Below are 14,810 nucleotides of genomic sequence, written 5' to 3'. Positions count from 1 at the left end.
CTCTAAGTGTGATATATGTAGTTTATTATAATTTACTGTGATTTAAGCACAGTGCTGGAACACCATGTTAATTCAAAATACTATACAATTTCAAATTACTTTAAATAAGCAAATGTGGTATTAAGCATAAGAGCTTCCACATGAGGAGTACCTAAAAAAAAAACCACCTGGTCAGAAGACTCTGACCTGAAGTTAAGTGTGTGCAGCTGCACCAGGCCATAATCTGAAATGCTCTTGGCTGTATTTCCTCAGACACAGCCAGCAAAGAGGTGGTCCTGTTCTAAGCAGTCAGCTCCTGCTTGTCCTATCCACTCTTAACACATCTGAACCAAAACAGCAGGAAAGACCAGAAGTAAAATTCAGGTAGCTTCATATCTATTGGAATCGTATCCTTCAGTTAGTTCTTATCCATTTTCTTCTGCCACAGAGTCCCTTCTCCCTGCTCCTCAGCTTGCTGGGAATGCAAAGCCATGGCAGGCTGTGAATGGTACTATCCAGCCTTGTCTTCTTACTTGTGTAGGTAGGCATCAAGCCAGAGCTCTCCTGAATTCTTCAGAGAGCTGAAAAAGAGAGAGAGGGCACAAGAGGCCATGTTATACAGGGTTGGTTAGGGGACTGTGGGTGGGGACAAGGGAAATTAGGGTTTCTCTATGTTGATTTGTAAGAGAAGAACAAGCCAACTCTTGTTCTTAGGCTTCCACTGTCTCCTACATCCTTTTGCAATGTTTTGCCAGTGTCATGTTACTTACTGCACAATATCTGCAAAAGCTGTGAGCAACGGCTTGCATTGGTACTCAATGCCATGTTTGGCACACAAGGACTTCACCAGAGGAGCCACCTTCCAGTAGTTGTGTCTTGGCATCGTGGGGAATAAGCTGTGAATAGGAGACAGACAAATTCTTTTCCAGTGCTCCATTAGAAATATTACCTTTCACATTCATTATATATTATACTCCCCAGGAATCACCCAGCTCACACTGAGTAGGATCTTTAGCTGTTTAGCACAAGTAACTCATAAGACATTCCTGCTTTCCCCCTTTGTTATTTTCCACAGTTGTCTCTAGCATCTCTGAACCAACATTTCTCCAAATTACGTGATACCATGAACTGGAAGAAACTACTTTCCCCCTTTTTCCAGAAGTAACTATCTCCAGCACACACAAAAGGAGATGAGCCCATCCTTCAGTTGCATATCTCAATCTCTAGAGTAACAGATAAGTAGTCAGTATAAATAGACTTAAACTACTGTGTCTGACTATAAACAGTGCCTTAGCATGTACATTTTCACTAGTGCTCACAAGCTACTATGGATAGAGCCAGTTGCTGTCCGTATGGTTTCATAGATCCTACCCTGTTCAGTTTTCACTAGTCATTCTCACCTTCCGGTGGGTCCAGTGACAGTTTTGAATTACATTACAATTCTCTTTGGGGTTTTCAGTCTTTTTAAAGCAAAACTCATTGGTACCCCCACAACTATTTGTAGAATTTGGAGCAAAGAAGAATAGGGAAAAAGAAAAAAAAAAGAGAAGAAAAATATTTAAAAAAAAAAAGAGGGAAGAAAATTCTCTTTCAGGGTGCGTACTCACTGGTGTTCGATCTGGAAGTTGAGATGCCCAGTAAACCAGTCATTGAACAGAGACTGCTCAACATTGCATGTTGCCTGGAGCTAGAGGGGAAAGGAAAGCAAAGTCAGTACAGATCAGTGACTGCAGCCTCATTTGTCTAAAGAGCACAGTGTGCTGTGCTACTCTGTTCTACTGTTTGCTTTTAACCTAAGCTGAGCTACCTCAAGCCAGGGATCATAATCCTCCTTCAGCTTTGTAGACCACCAGAGGTACATAGACTGGCTAACATGGACCGCAGTAAAACTAGGAGTTGGCGCTGTGCTCCTGTGAGTGCATGTGAACAGTCAAAAGTTCCTCCTTGGTCTTCTCAAAGCTATGTCTGCAGAAAAAGCAGAGATGGCAGGGTACTTCTGCGATGGCCAGACTTTACTGCTGGACTCTCCACAAAGAGGGGCCACCACACTGATACTCTACTAGAGTGAAATTGCTCAGCAAGAGTAGGAGCAAACTTCCACCTCCACATAAGTGGAAAAGGTCCAAGACAGAATACTGCAATAAGTGGGGAGGTGGGTATGTTTAGGAAATAGAGGTGGGACCTAGCTTTGATTTTAGATTGCCCATGAACATGTCATTGCTGTCCTCCTCTACTGTTACCGTAACTGAATCCCATTTTCCTATTAACCTTCACTTCCCAGTTACCAAAAGGTTTTTCACCCTTAATGCAATAGAGGACTTGCTTGTCTTATGGTTGGAATTTGTACCTGTATGGCCACAATTCTTAAGAATGGAAAATACCTTACCTGAGTAGATACCCAGTCCAAATTATTGTCATAGTAAATATCCATAGGGATATGGTTCATCTGTGAAACCCAGACAAACCAGCTGCTCTCCAGCATCCTGTGGAATCAAACAAAAGGCCAGACTTCAGCAACAGGTAAGCAAGTCAGTGATGAGCCATTGAAATAACAGCATAGCCAGACTTACAAACACACAGCTGAACGCCAGCCTTGCTAATCCAGCACCTGGAAGAACTTTCAAAACTGGAAGTTTCCTACTTCCTTATGAGAGTCATGATTATTTAATATGTTTTGTTATGAAAATGATGTAGCCTGGTATTCATCTTGTTTTATCTGTAGCCAAGGACCAAACTGGTTAGAATCAGTCAACTGATCCAAGCGGAGAGTGGATTGTCTATTCAAGCCAATGCTGCTGGAAAATGCCTGAGCATTTGCAAGCTCAGGCTAAGCTGTTTCTCTTAGATGTTCTCTTTCACTAACTAGTAGCAGACCCAACACCCAAAGCACTGAATGCTGTGTAAGGTAAGTATTCCTCAATTTAGTCAGCACTCAGCAAAAGTCTCTTTGCTGACAAAGCCAGTGAGGTGACATAAAACCTGAACTAGCAATTAAGCACAAAAGTCTTAGTTTAACTTTACAGAATTAAAAAAAAAATACAAAACTAAGCGAAAAATGAGATGGGAAAGGAGAACATGGAAAGGTAAGCAAAGGCAGAGAAAGACAAGCAGGCACAGATGGAAAGAGTATGTAGAGGAAGGCTGAAGAACTTTCTAAAGAAATATCACCTGAATATAAAATAATATGCCAGGAGACTCTTTATTTCTAATAATGATCCATAAGTATAAAAGAATCTGATATAGAAGGTCAGCATCCAGGCCAAATCCTACCAAAACCAGAGACAACAAGAAAAGAAGATAATTATAAATTACATTTGCTTAAGTAGTTTTCTAAACTTCATGTCATATGTACAAGAGAACATAGAATCCTAGAATGGTTTGGGTTGGAAGGGACCTCAAAGCCCATCTAGTTCCACCCCCTGCCATGGGCAGGGACACCCTCCACTAGCCCAGGTTGCCCAAAGCCCCATCCAACCTGGCCTTGAACACTGCCAGGGAGCCAGGGGCAGCCACAGCTGCTCTGGGCAACCTGTGCCAGGGCCTCACCACCCTCACAGGGAAGAATCTACATTCAGCTTCTGTAAGTGTTTGTTAAATTGAGTTGTCTGGAGCAACCCAAGTTACAAGTTAATAGCACTTTCTTTTCACAGCTTGCTATAATAGAGATGAATCTGAGCATTTGCACCTAATAAGGAGATTAATATATTAGCAAGTGACTATGCATTCAGAAGCAGGAGTTGAAGACTTGTATCGAATCATTGCCCAGGACTTGTCAGTGAACTAAAAGTGCTAGACCAAGGCTCTCAGTTTTGGCTGGAAGTTGCTCTGTCTTCCTGTGTACATAACACACACAAGAGAAGGGAGAGCGAAGCATTACTTCTGGCTGCCTGACATGATGAGTGATGCCAAGTATATGCATACAGCTAACAAATCGAGGACAACAGTTCCTATAAATCCACATCCTCCCATTCCTGACCACTATGGACCTTCCAATTTGCTTCCCAAACCAAAGCAGACAGTTCCTTTCATGGTCCTGCAAATGAGGCGAAGCAGTACAAGCCCACCAGCCTGTTGCTTGTTTTCAGGCCTTTATCATGGAGCTGGGGAACTTAACAGCTGTAGCAGAAAGTATGCACAGCCACTGAAAATGCTGCACCAAACTGATTGTCATATTAGGCTTAACTGAATGGCATACAGGGTCACACCGCAGGGACTGAGCTCTGGGCAGAAGCTGGCTCCATGTTCAGGAGAAAGGTTGAAGACCCACAACTGACCCCTTCTTGGTTGCACAAGTAGCAATACTTACCACCCAATACCTTTTTGTGTATGCAATGTAGAATGTGTGGCAGTGGAAGTAGGTGGGAAACAGGAGCGGAGGAAGAGCTGTAAGGGAGAATTCATGATCACTGGTAATGTCATGGACCCAACGACAGATAAGCAAACTGGAAGCAAAGGATCCCTCAACAGCTACTCAATATGGAGAATGTTCTGAGAAGTTGTAGGGCTGCAGAATTTTCTGGATGATATTGGTATGCATCAACACAGACTAACGGTAAGCCAATCTGGGAGCCTGCTGACCTCAAGAGGTAAAACAAAGGTAAGACAAGAAGCTCTCTGAAGCTTGACTGAGGACAGTTCCTGCTCTTCAGCAGGACAGCCTGCTGCTGCTTATGTCACCTATCAACACAGGTAGTATTGCCTTCCGTTTCCTCATGGAGAGCTATGACCGTGGCTTCTTTTAGGAAAGAGTGAAAACAAAAAAGGGGTGTGGAGAATCCTGAAAAATTAGGACAAGAGCCTAGAAACTTAATAATCCTTTTGAGTATCACAGTAACCACTTTGCAAGAAAGTGACTGACTGATACTGGTTAGGATGCTATATTAGTGCCATTTCTAGGTCTGTCCATTAATCTGATAGCACTTACAAACCTGAGATTTCGGTTTGAGGCTTTTAGCTGAGGAACAGCTGCAGAGGAATATTTTAAGTGACTTCCACAGCCCCAAAGCTTTTCTGGCTCCCCATTCAGGTGTTCAAAGCAGGGGAACAACAGGGATACATATGAAATCCCTTGCCAACCAGGATTTCGGGTTGCAAGAACTCAAACTCAACCATCCAAATGGACATCTCACTTGTACTTAAAAGAATAAAACAACAACAAAAGAACCCCATAGACTATTATTTGAATACTACTGAAAGCTGTGGTATATTGTAACTCAGAGCCACTGTGGAAGATCTGGGATAGGATCACCCTCCTTAACTAGGCATCTCAGTCACGTATCTGAGATATGCGCATCTGAAAGAACCCTGCCAGTTCTGTCTAACCACTTGAGAGAACAACCACTGCTGGAGTGAAGTTCCTGCCATCTTCAGAGGTCAAGGGAAAAAAAATAGGTAAATGAGTCACACCTTGAAAGTGCCTATTTCTGCTGGGTTTTAGAGTTCAAATTCATACTGCCCACTTTTCAGGCAAGCATCCTAAGCAGTAGACCAGACTGTTCAGGAGAGATGCAGGAGGTGATATCTCCTTGTCCCGAGTTGAAATTGTGTTGCTTTGCAAAAGGAATGAAGCCTCACTGCGATGGAAAGAAGTGGGCAGGAGTGAGTCTAGAGATCAGGGCACTGACAGTGGAGAAATTCTGAATTTTTCCTCTGCTCTGTTCATGCACTTTATTAGCCATACATTAGACAGCTCACATAAACTGTCCCTGGAGCCCTCATCTCACTCTCCAAAGTAACTTCCTTAAATTAGTGGCTTAAGAGTCTTTTCTCTGTCCAAATAGATGTAGCCTTATTTTTGCGAAGCAGTACAGTTTTAAGATGACCTGGGATAAGTGTACCCCACTACTTTTTCTACCCTGGAACAAACTTAAGCTATTTAGTTAGAAATATATTAATTTGGTTTGAGAGTTTCAAGTCAAGAAGAGCACAGAAACCTGATCTGACATAGGATCATATGATAATTCAGGCTGGAAAGGACCTGAGGATCTCAGAGTAGCATCAGCTATGAGGTCAGAGCAGGTTACTCAGGGTTTTATCCAGTCAGGTCTTCAACTTCTCCAAAAATTAGATGCAAACTGATTATGATGTTCTTTAATGCAGCACCTTAGTTCCACTCAAGTCCTACAGGTCAAAAGCAAGATCTACAAGCCTTATTAGTACCCCTCATGGTATTGCAGGAGAATGGAGATACTCACTGATGAAGAAGTATTTGTGTTGGTGATTGTACGGCATGTATTTTTTCTTTTGGATCCCAAGCTATAAAAAGAAACAGCAAAAATACACTGACTGGAAACTAAGCAATCTGCACAGGTAACTTTTTTCCTTCCTTTCTTCCCCAGAGGCACTCTTCTTGCACACTTCCCACAACCCTCATTCCTACTGTCTGCCTCTTGTGTACCTGTCCTATTAGTTTACATACATAATATGCCTTTTGTGTAAATCCTCGTTCCATTAATGTAAGGCTTTAATGCCTTACAGCTTTGTAAAGTCCTTCAGAGAGAAACTGTTAAGCAACCATGTGATTTTTCTCCAGTAGGAGAAAATAAATTGATTGCTGAAAAGTAGTTCTAGATACGACAAGCCAAAACAGAGGTAACGGCCCATAGGAAAAACCTACATGGGTATATGGTAGGAAGGAAACTGCTGTCGCAGATACCACCATTGGCTGGGTTGGAACAAAATGATGTAGTAAAGACTATACCAGAACCATGAAAAGACGGTGTGTTATGATAAAAATAATTTTGAGAATGGATAGAGGTGAATTTTACCTGTTGAAGTTCCTTGGTTTTGGTGTTCTTACCACATTCATAATTCATTTGATGAAATATTAGATATTTCAAGGCTGTTGTATTATCAGTAAAAAGAGTCATGTATTTTCTCTTCCTCCCCCCTCCTTCTCTGATTCTGTACACTTAAATGACAGTTTCATGATGGCAAAGGTCTTCCAAGGAAAAAAACCACCACGTTTCACTGCTGTAGCTACTCTGATAGGGTCTCAAGAACTGATGAAGTTGTAGAGCAAAAGGGGTTCGGCTTTGTCTTAGAAGAACAGCCCTTGGTTATTCGGTCCTGCCGTGCTGGCTGCCTGTCTCAGCAAGGCTTCTGCCTTCTCCTAGAAGGCATAGACATGCCAAAGACACCTGCATCTCTGAGCCTCAAACATTAATATTAAATTTACAATCTAAGGCCAACTGAAGATGTGCTTTATATTAACGTTCACAAGTTATCTAATAATCATTAATTACTGAGCTGTTCTACTAGGTCATTAAGTTGCTATAACCATTAACAGTCTTTTTCCTGATGGACTTTCCACCCGATATATGATGCACATACATCATGTCTAATTAATTTAGAGTTACTTGTCAACCATTCCAGAAACTTGTAAAGGAGCTCAATGTGAACTGCGACCTGCTTACAAAGGCTGAAGAAAGTAGACACAGATGAAGACAATTTCTCTTTTCAGAAACTGTCATCACATCTTAGTTTTAGGTCTTTATGGTACAGTGTTGACTAGAGCATTCTTCCCAGTTCCTGGTACATGAGCATGCACACACACACGCACACTGACCTCCACAGAGAATTTCTTCCCCAAAGTAAACAAGAAAGGGTGCATATCAATATCAGGATCTTTCTGGAAGCAGTTGGGTTTGGCATGGTGCCGGGAGTGCAGAAGAGTCCACCATTTGGCTGATGCCCCCTGTTTTAGTGAAGAACAAAGTATGAAAAGTACAATGCTTTCAGAGCCAGATTGTCTCCAATTCCCCTCCTTCACCCGACGGTGATCACACACTTCTACAGGAAAGCCATCAAATTGAAGAAGTTTTTCCAGGGTCAGGTACTTACTATCAAATGGCACATCACAAACTTATGCAGCAAGTGGTTCCACTTGGTCTTCCTGAATACTGAAAGATGTCCTAAATCATGTTGTAACCATGAAGCCTGGACCTGGAAGAGGAAAAAGAAAACATTGGGAGGTGGGTAAAAGAGGAATCGAGAACAGGACAGTGCCACACCCGTCCTTTGAAATATCAAGATTTATTTCTTGGACAGTGCTCCGAAGTCCCAATCACAAAGGAAGTATGAAATCCTGATATTCTTGAGGCTTCCCTTAGAATATATCTTGTGTAAATAATCCCAGACTAGGTTTAGTGGGAGCTCCCCACATGCAGATTTCTTCTTGACATCTTCTGTAAATACATGCCATATAGTGGTTGTTTTCTTATGACAAAGGAGAACTATGCCAAGTAAGGAAACAGAGCACTACAAAACCGCAATAGTATTATGTGTATGAAAGTTGATGCAAGTCCACGTGTGTATGCTGTGGACTCAGTTGCTTACCTGGGAAACGGTCAGCGCCACCAGAGAGACAATAAAGGGCATTAAGGACGTCCCAAAGTAGAAGAGAATGAGCCAAGCAGCAGTATCCAACAGGAGGATGTGAGCGAGGTGAAGGAAGAAGAAGAGTTGATTTGGCTTCAGAAGTCCCATCTTCTCAACAGTAGCGCGCAATTCACGGAAGTCTTTCACCAGCATTTTCTGTGGGAAGCACCAGCGTTACATGTTCTCTGTTTCTAGATTGTAGCACTGCAGCTTCAAAAGCCAAGGACCACTTTAATGGAGGTAAGAAAGAGCAAAGGATCCAGCCAAATTGGCAAGAGCTGGGCTTGCACACTAGTAAACTTTATTATTGCTCTCCTACAGCTTCTCTGTGTCTTTGCCTGGTAAGGTACGTAGAGCAGAGGAGCAGCAGCCATCACAGAGCACAATGTCTGTACCCCCAGCCCCTAAGACTATGGCTTTAGTGCTTCGTCCATCATCTTGGCAGGTATTACAGGGCTCAGATGGAAGTTGCATCTAGTGGAAGCTGTAGCGTGTATGCATGAGCATGGGATGCCATCTGGTGGTAGGCCTTTTGGATGAAATTATTCCTCTTCTGCCGCCAGTCCCAGTAGATTGCTGTATGTGTTCACTTTACCCTAACCGTTATTAACAGGGGAGGGTAAAATACCTGTTTGAAAAATGGCACCTACAGCCCAGCTGGCCTCAGGCTGGTGGGCACTGAGGAAGGAGGATGGAACAAGAAATAAGCACAGCACAGGTGCTAGACCAACCCACCTTTGTCTTTGCTAGCTCCACAGATGCCTCCAAAGCATGATTCTTGTCTCCATGCAACCCAACCGACAAAGGAGCTTGCCAGCCTACTTTTCCAATCATTTAGGGGAAATGGAGTTGGCATGGAGCAACGCACATCTGGGCTCTGGTGCCAGGTCAGCTATGGGATCAAGAAGCCAGCAAGGCACGGCCACAGACAGGTAAGAGGATTCACAAGGTTTCCACCTACATAGGAAGTGTGGCCATGCCGTTCTGGGACAGCCAGACTGCTCTGAATTGCGTTTCTAATGCCTGAGTTACATGGGGCCACGTAGCATCTTGCCCCCCCCCTTCAGCATGCAGCGTGGGACTATGCAAAGGAAAAGTCAGGGCAGGCTGGGAGGAATGGGGAAAACAAATGGCCTTGGATGGTGGGAAGCAGTGAGGACCATACAGCCCAGGGAATATTTGTACTCCAAGACTATTCCTGTTCTGTTGCCTGTGCCTCTCAGGAGGTTTGCTTAGACATACCAGGTTGGTTACTCTCACAGTGCCATCAGCAGTGTTTCTGTGAATGATCATTCTCTGAACGACCTTGAGACTGCTACAAGAAGGCTGCCCAAAAGGGCAATGCCAATACAGCCCGCGAAACTTAATTCAAGGCTAAAACACTCTACCTGCAGTCTCTCCCTACAGATACCTACAACAGAAAATTTACTATCAGCTGGAAAGGATTACTTAATTTTTTGTTAGCTTTTTCTCAAAGCAAGGGAAAGAAGAAAAGGTGATAGCTGTGATATTCAAAAGAGCAAAACAAGGCTCTGCTATTTACGTAGAGTTGCTGTGGTAAGAAAAAAAATCAAGGAATCTCGTTCTCAACCACATAATGTGGATTTAGACTAATATTCATGTATTGTTTCTAAGTAGTAGCAGAAAAAATTGCAGAGAACCTGGATCCCATAGTTCCAGGAGCTATGCTGATACAGAAGAACAAGGTCTAATCTCAGAATATTTCCCTTTAATCTACCTTTGATCTGATTCACGAGGTCAGACTTACATTTTTAGTGGGCTCAATACTGGGTTGATCTGGTGCCAGCTCCCCAATCTGCAGTGACTTCAAATACTTGCTCACCAGCACCTTGTCAACATGGAACGCTACAAAGGCATCCTGCAAATGCACAGGAGTAAAGGAAGAGATAAGAAAAACAAATATTATGGTAACAACCTCGATCTGCTGTGCACAGTAAGACACTCACTGTGGAGGAACCGCAATGGCAAAGATAGCTGGTTTATCTTTCTATCTCCTCAAGCTTTTGTTGACCTTTTTCTTCTCGTGTTTGTTCTATGCTCTTAAATGAGGTCTTAATTCAGCTGGCAAACAGAAGAGGTCTGACTTCTGCTCCCGAAATTACTACAGGTATGCAAGATCCATAATACAAAATTGAATGAATCTCCATCGTACGCCTAATGCAGAGTCTAGTTCCCTTGCCTTTCTTCATCCCACTCTTCTCAACCCCAATATTAGTGACTTTTCCATCTTCCTGGACATCCAGGTGCCCAAAAGACCTTTCTTATCTGCAGACCAGAACATTTTTTGTTGTGCAATTTGTCAAAAGAAAAAGTTGCCCTTTAAATCAGAGAGCTTAAAAGTTCCTCTTATTCACAGGCAGGAGGGATTTTAACCTTTCAGAAATATATCCTTTTCAGAGGCTGCATTCTTACTTTCCCCAACGTAGTCATGCAAGAGAATCAAGACTTCTGTTATATTAAGGACATATAACTACAGGAAGCCAAACTGCAAGAAGTAATAAAAGTTCTGAAGAAAGAAGAGGATAGGTGACAGCCATGAGAAGGCTACCTCAGGAGATGAATCAGAGCAACATTCCAACCAGCTCTGGGTAGAGAACTCCACTCCCAAATTAACTAAGACAGGAAGCGTTTCATCAAGGACCAAGCGATACAGAGAACTTTCTATTTTTCTCCAGTACTTGGAGGTATTCAGAAGGAAATGAATGCAAGGACACAATTCATATGCACAGGCCTGGTTAGGTGTTACTGACCTCCCTTGAAGATATGAGCATGAAAAAGCGATGGTGTGATAGCCTCTAGGCAGGGCTGGGGACAGAAAGGACAGGAGCAAAAAAAGAGGAGACAACTGCATTGACAGAGCAGGAAAGGGACAGTGGGAGCCCTGAAGCACAGCTGAGACTGAGCTTAGCTCCAAACTTGGTCTGTAGCAAAGGAACTTCCCCTGAAGATTCTCCAACCACAGAAAATTGCTTTTGCACATCCACACCTTCAATGTATCGGTCTGCTTGCGTGCCTGCTTTTGCACCATCTTTCATCCGATCCAATTTAGTCATCCTAAACGGACACGATCAGCGCTTTACTGCGTTGCGGCCCCAGAGTTACTCTGGGCAAACGTTTATTAAGAATGGTTGTGTGACAAAATGAAGTTATTTAGCTAATCTCTTCGAGCAAACCGCTACAGACTTTCTGTTCCAAAATGACATAGGCTTGGGCAACTGCATGACTAACACCCAGGCAAATCTGTAACGTACGGTGGGTTTAAATACCACGCACATAATTGCTATCACTGATGAACCCAATAATCAGCAAGCAGTTTCTTCTGCTGCAAGTACCCAGTTATTTCATGATGTTGCAACACCAGATGTTTTACAGTCTCCAAAATCAACCAAGTTTTGCCAAATTCAGCCAAAAATTCCATTCTCAAGATTGCTGCTCCTGTTTTCTAAATCACCTCATTCCTTAACTTTGCTCTTCTACCCTCCGTGAGAAAAGACCACATCAAAAAGCAGCGCTAAAAGGACTCCTCTTCAAAGTTTTGTGCACTGTCACTCTTACTGATGTTGTGGCATTAATCATCCTCATTTTTCCATTCCTCAGGTTTCTTTTCTCACTGAGAGCCTCCCATGTTTTTCATCCTCTCCTAAGTTAGCATCTTTCAAGGCTAGATGCTCTTGGTACAATCTCCCAGTCAAACTAAGATCATTTTTTAATTTTTCATAACATATCCACATGATTAAGCAATTGACCTGTTCCAAGATGCACAGACCTCCCTAAAGGCTCACGGATTTTTTTAATAAATTCTTCTCTCATTTCTTTGTCTCTGACTAAAGCACCTATTGAATTCACGCCGTCTCATAAAACTGCTCTTAGTAACGAGGAGGAGTTTCTTACTTCACCCACAACCTCCTGGATATTTTTCCCCCTGCGACTCAGTGTGGATATAACCAAGTTTGCTCTAAACCAGATCGTTTGCACATAATCAGGCTCCACAGGAGAGCGCAGAAGTCCACACGCGCTAATTCACCCTGGTTCTGTTACGGCTGACTAGCGCCAGCGTGGTTTCCTCTGTACTGGGTTACACCGACCTGCACTATAGACACCCCTATAGCACGTATTCCACATTTTACTCTTTTCCACAGGTTTTGCTGATGTCAAGGTGCACAGCTTCCAAATGGGCAGAGTTCACGCAGGGCAAGGTACTCCAGTATCACGTGTATCGATCAGCCTTGGAATAAATACACATTCTGAATATTGTGCCTTGTCAGAAGTGATGACGCTGTTATCCAAAAGCGCTGAGCTGATGAAGATTTCTGTGTTCTTCTGCATCTCTGGAGCAAACTAAATCCCCTTCCTATGAATTTCACTTACAGCCCTTGAGCCAGAGTATTCTCGTATATGCTTAGAGAGAGAGGGGAAATAACCAGGCATTTTTCCGTTACAGTGCACAGCCTATTCACACTTGTGTGTGAGCACAGCTGAGCTGATGTCACACAAAACTGGCTGACGTCTTGCAGGGCTTAATGATTTGGGCATGGAACCAACCTATAAAAACTAGCTGAGATCCCAGAAACAAAAATACCTGTGTTTTCCAAGTTCATTCGTTGTCTGGGCTGAACAGCATCCTAAAATGAAAGAAATCTGACAGTACTAGAGAAATGAATGATGGAAAATACAGAATGCAAAGAATAGCTAATACCAAATTTTAATTTTAAACTTAGTAGACTGAAAATTATTGTTATTTCCATGAGCCTCAAACATCCCTTATATATAGATCAGGGAACTATTTGTCTTGGGTTTGGGGTTTGTTGGTTTTTTCCAAAATACATGGCAAGGAAGCAATCACGTTTGCCACGTCTTTGTATAGATGTTAATTTATGACTGTTTTCTACCCTTCCTGCACATACCAGCAGGCAAGAACTCCAAGGAATTTGCTGAATGTTTTGGGGTGTGTTTACCACAGGTTTCCATGGCATTAAAATAGCAATCAGGCAGGGAAACATGACGAGCTGAAATCTTTTTGCCCACGGACTAACTCACAGGCTGTCGGACACTTGTTATCCGGCTGATTATTTCAATTTTGATCATCAAACACAATAACTACAGAAACTTTTTTGGAAGACTGCTTGGGAAAGCATGCAGTCTTTGCTTTCCCTCCACGTTACTCCGGGTGGCATTTAGGAGGGACACCTTTCCTAAAGGTGCGTTTGTGGAAGCAGCTACTGCAGCTGCCACAGGGCTGTGTTAGCTTCCCCACCTCCCCTGGCTGTAAGCAGTCGCTGCAGCTCACAGTAGCTGCAAAAATCAAGATCAGGAGATAAGAGCAATCCTAAAGACTTTAGCTGGATAAACAGTTACAGTTCGGCTGCCCCACGGGCTAAGCCTCTTTATTTGCCCATTTCCAGGAAAATCTTGAGCGTAGCAGTGACACCACACACCCCGACCCTGTTACATACCCCCAAGCCCCACCAATTCCCGGTGAAGTCACCTCCCAGGCTGTCTCCGCACGATGCTTGCCGGGTACCGCTCCCCTCCGCCCTGCATCTCAAAGCCAGCCGGTAGCATCACCGCCACCCCATCCCCGCCGCTCACCGTGGCGTCCTGCCCGGCGTGGCTGCCGATGAGACGAGCCCCTCCCGGGTGCCTCCGGTAGAAGCTGCTGATGTCGTACACCCTCCTCTCGATCACCAGCCACCGTTCCTGAGGCGGCGACCCCTGCCCGTTGCGCTGCCCGATCTCCTCCCAGGTAAAGCGCCGGAGCGCCGGGCTGGCCGCGGGGTCCCCATCCCGCTCTTCCCGCACCTCCCCGGCCCCCCGCAGTGGTGCCATCCTTCCTCCCTCCCTTCCTCTTCACCAGCCCCAGCGCCCCGCTCCCTCCATGGGATATAAGGGTGGAACACGCCCCGGCACACCCCCGCCCTCCTCCTTCTCCCATCCCTGGCAGGTCGGCAGAGAGGTTTCGGGCAAGGCAAGTGATGCTGGCAAAGCCGGGCTGCCCGCAGAGATCCTCCCCAAGCTCCAGCTGCTCTGGGTTTCACCCCAAAACTGCTCCTTCACTACCCCGGCTCTGGCGGCCACGGTGCAACCCAAGTGCACAAAGCATAGCAGTAACTACAGGTAAGGGGTATCTGACCGCTTAGGGGGTTCTCAGCTGGCTCATTCTGTTCCCAAAACAGGCTTACTGGGCTCTGACAGGGAAAACTTCAGTTCAAATACCCCTCTGATTTACCTGTTGTTAACCAGAAAAATAAGATCACTCTGCAGCTCAGTTTACACGTTACATTGCTTCTAAAGGGATTCATGGACTGAGAGTTACGCACATTCTTATGGCCAATTTAAAACAAACGAACAAAAATCAAACAACAAAAAAAACACAAACCCCAGAACAACACGCCAATCTCTTAAGAACTCAGTATTATGTTTAGAACCTCAGG

At 44.0% G+C, this 14,810-nt stretch overlaps 1 protein-coding gene across 1 annotated transcript; it reads right to left on the bottom strand.

Moving 5' to 3' along the window:
- Positions 1–508: 508 nt before the first annotated feature.
- On the bottom strand, positions 509–14,205 carry LOC129207018 (acyl-CoA (8-3)-desaturase-like). Its single transcript, XM_054827319.1, has 12 exons — positions 13,969–14,205; positions 10,127–10,237; positions 8,317–8,514; positions 7,822–7,923; positions 7,547–7,675; positions 6,174–6,234; positions 4,286–4,362; positions 3,148–3,245; positions 2,366–2,462; positions 1,587–1,666; positions 750–875; positions 509–560 (listed from the first exon to the last, which is right to left on the bottom strand). Exons 1-12 carry the CDS (start codon positions 14,203–14,205, stop codon positions 509–511), a joined length of 1,368 nt encoding a protein of 455 aa, XP_054683294.1.
- Between the last annotated feature and the right edge of the window lie 605 nt (positions 14,206–14,810).

This window comes from Grus americana, chromosome 5, assembly GCF_028858705.1.
Source record: "Grus americana isolate bGruAme1 chromosome 5, bGruAme1.mat, whole genome shotgun sequence".
Lineage (NCBI taxonomy): Eukaryota > Metazoa > Chordata > Aves > Gruiformes > Gruidae > Grus > Grus americana.
Note: the sequence above shows the minus strand (reverse complement) of the source record. Positions and strands in the feature narration are given on the sequence as shown.

What these genes read in the sequence shown, in the direction of transcription:
- LOC129207018 (XM_054827319.1), bottom strand. Translation starts at nt 14,205, where the DNA reads ATGGCACCACTGCGGGGGGCCGGGGAGGTGCGGGAAGAGCGGGATGGG. An exon ending in ACGCCGGGCAGGACGCCACG is followed by an intron (nt 10,238 to 13,968) that starts GTGAGCGGCGGG and finishes GTGCATTTGCAG; the next exon opens with GATGCCTTTGTAGCGTTCCA. An exon ending in GTATTGAGCCCACTAAAAAT is followed by an intron (nt 8,515 to 10,126) that starts GTAAGTCTGACC and finishes TGCTTCCCACAG; the next exon opens with AAAATGCTGGTGAAAGACTT.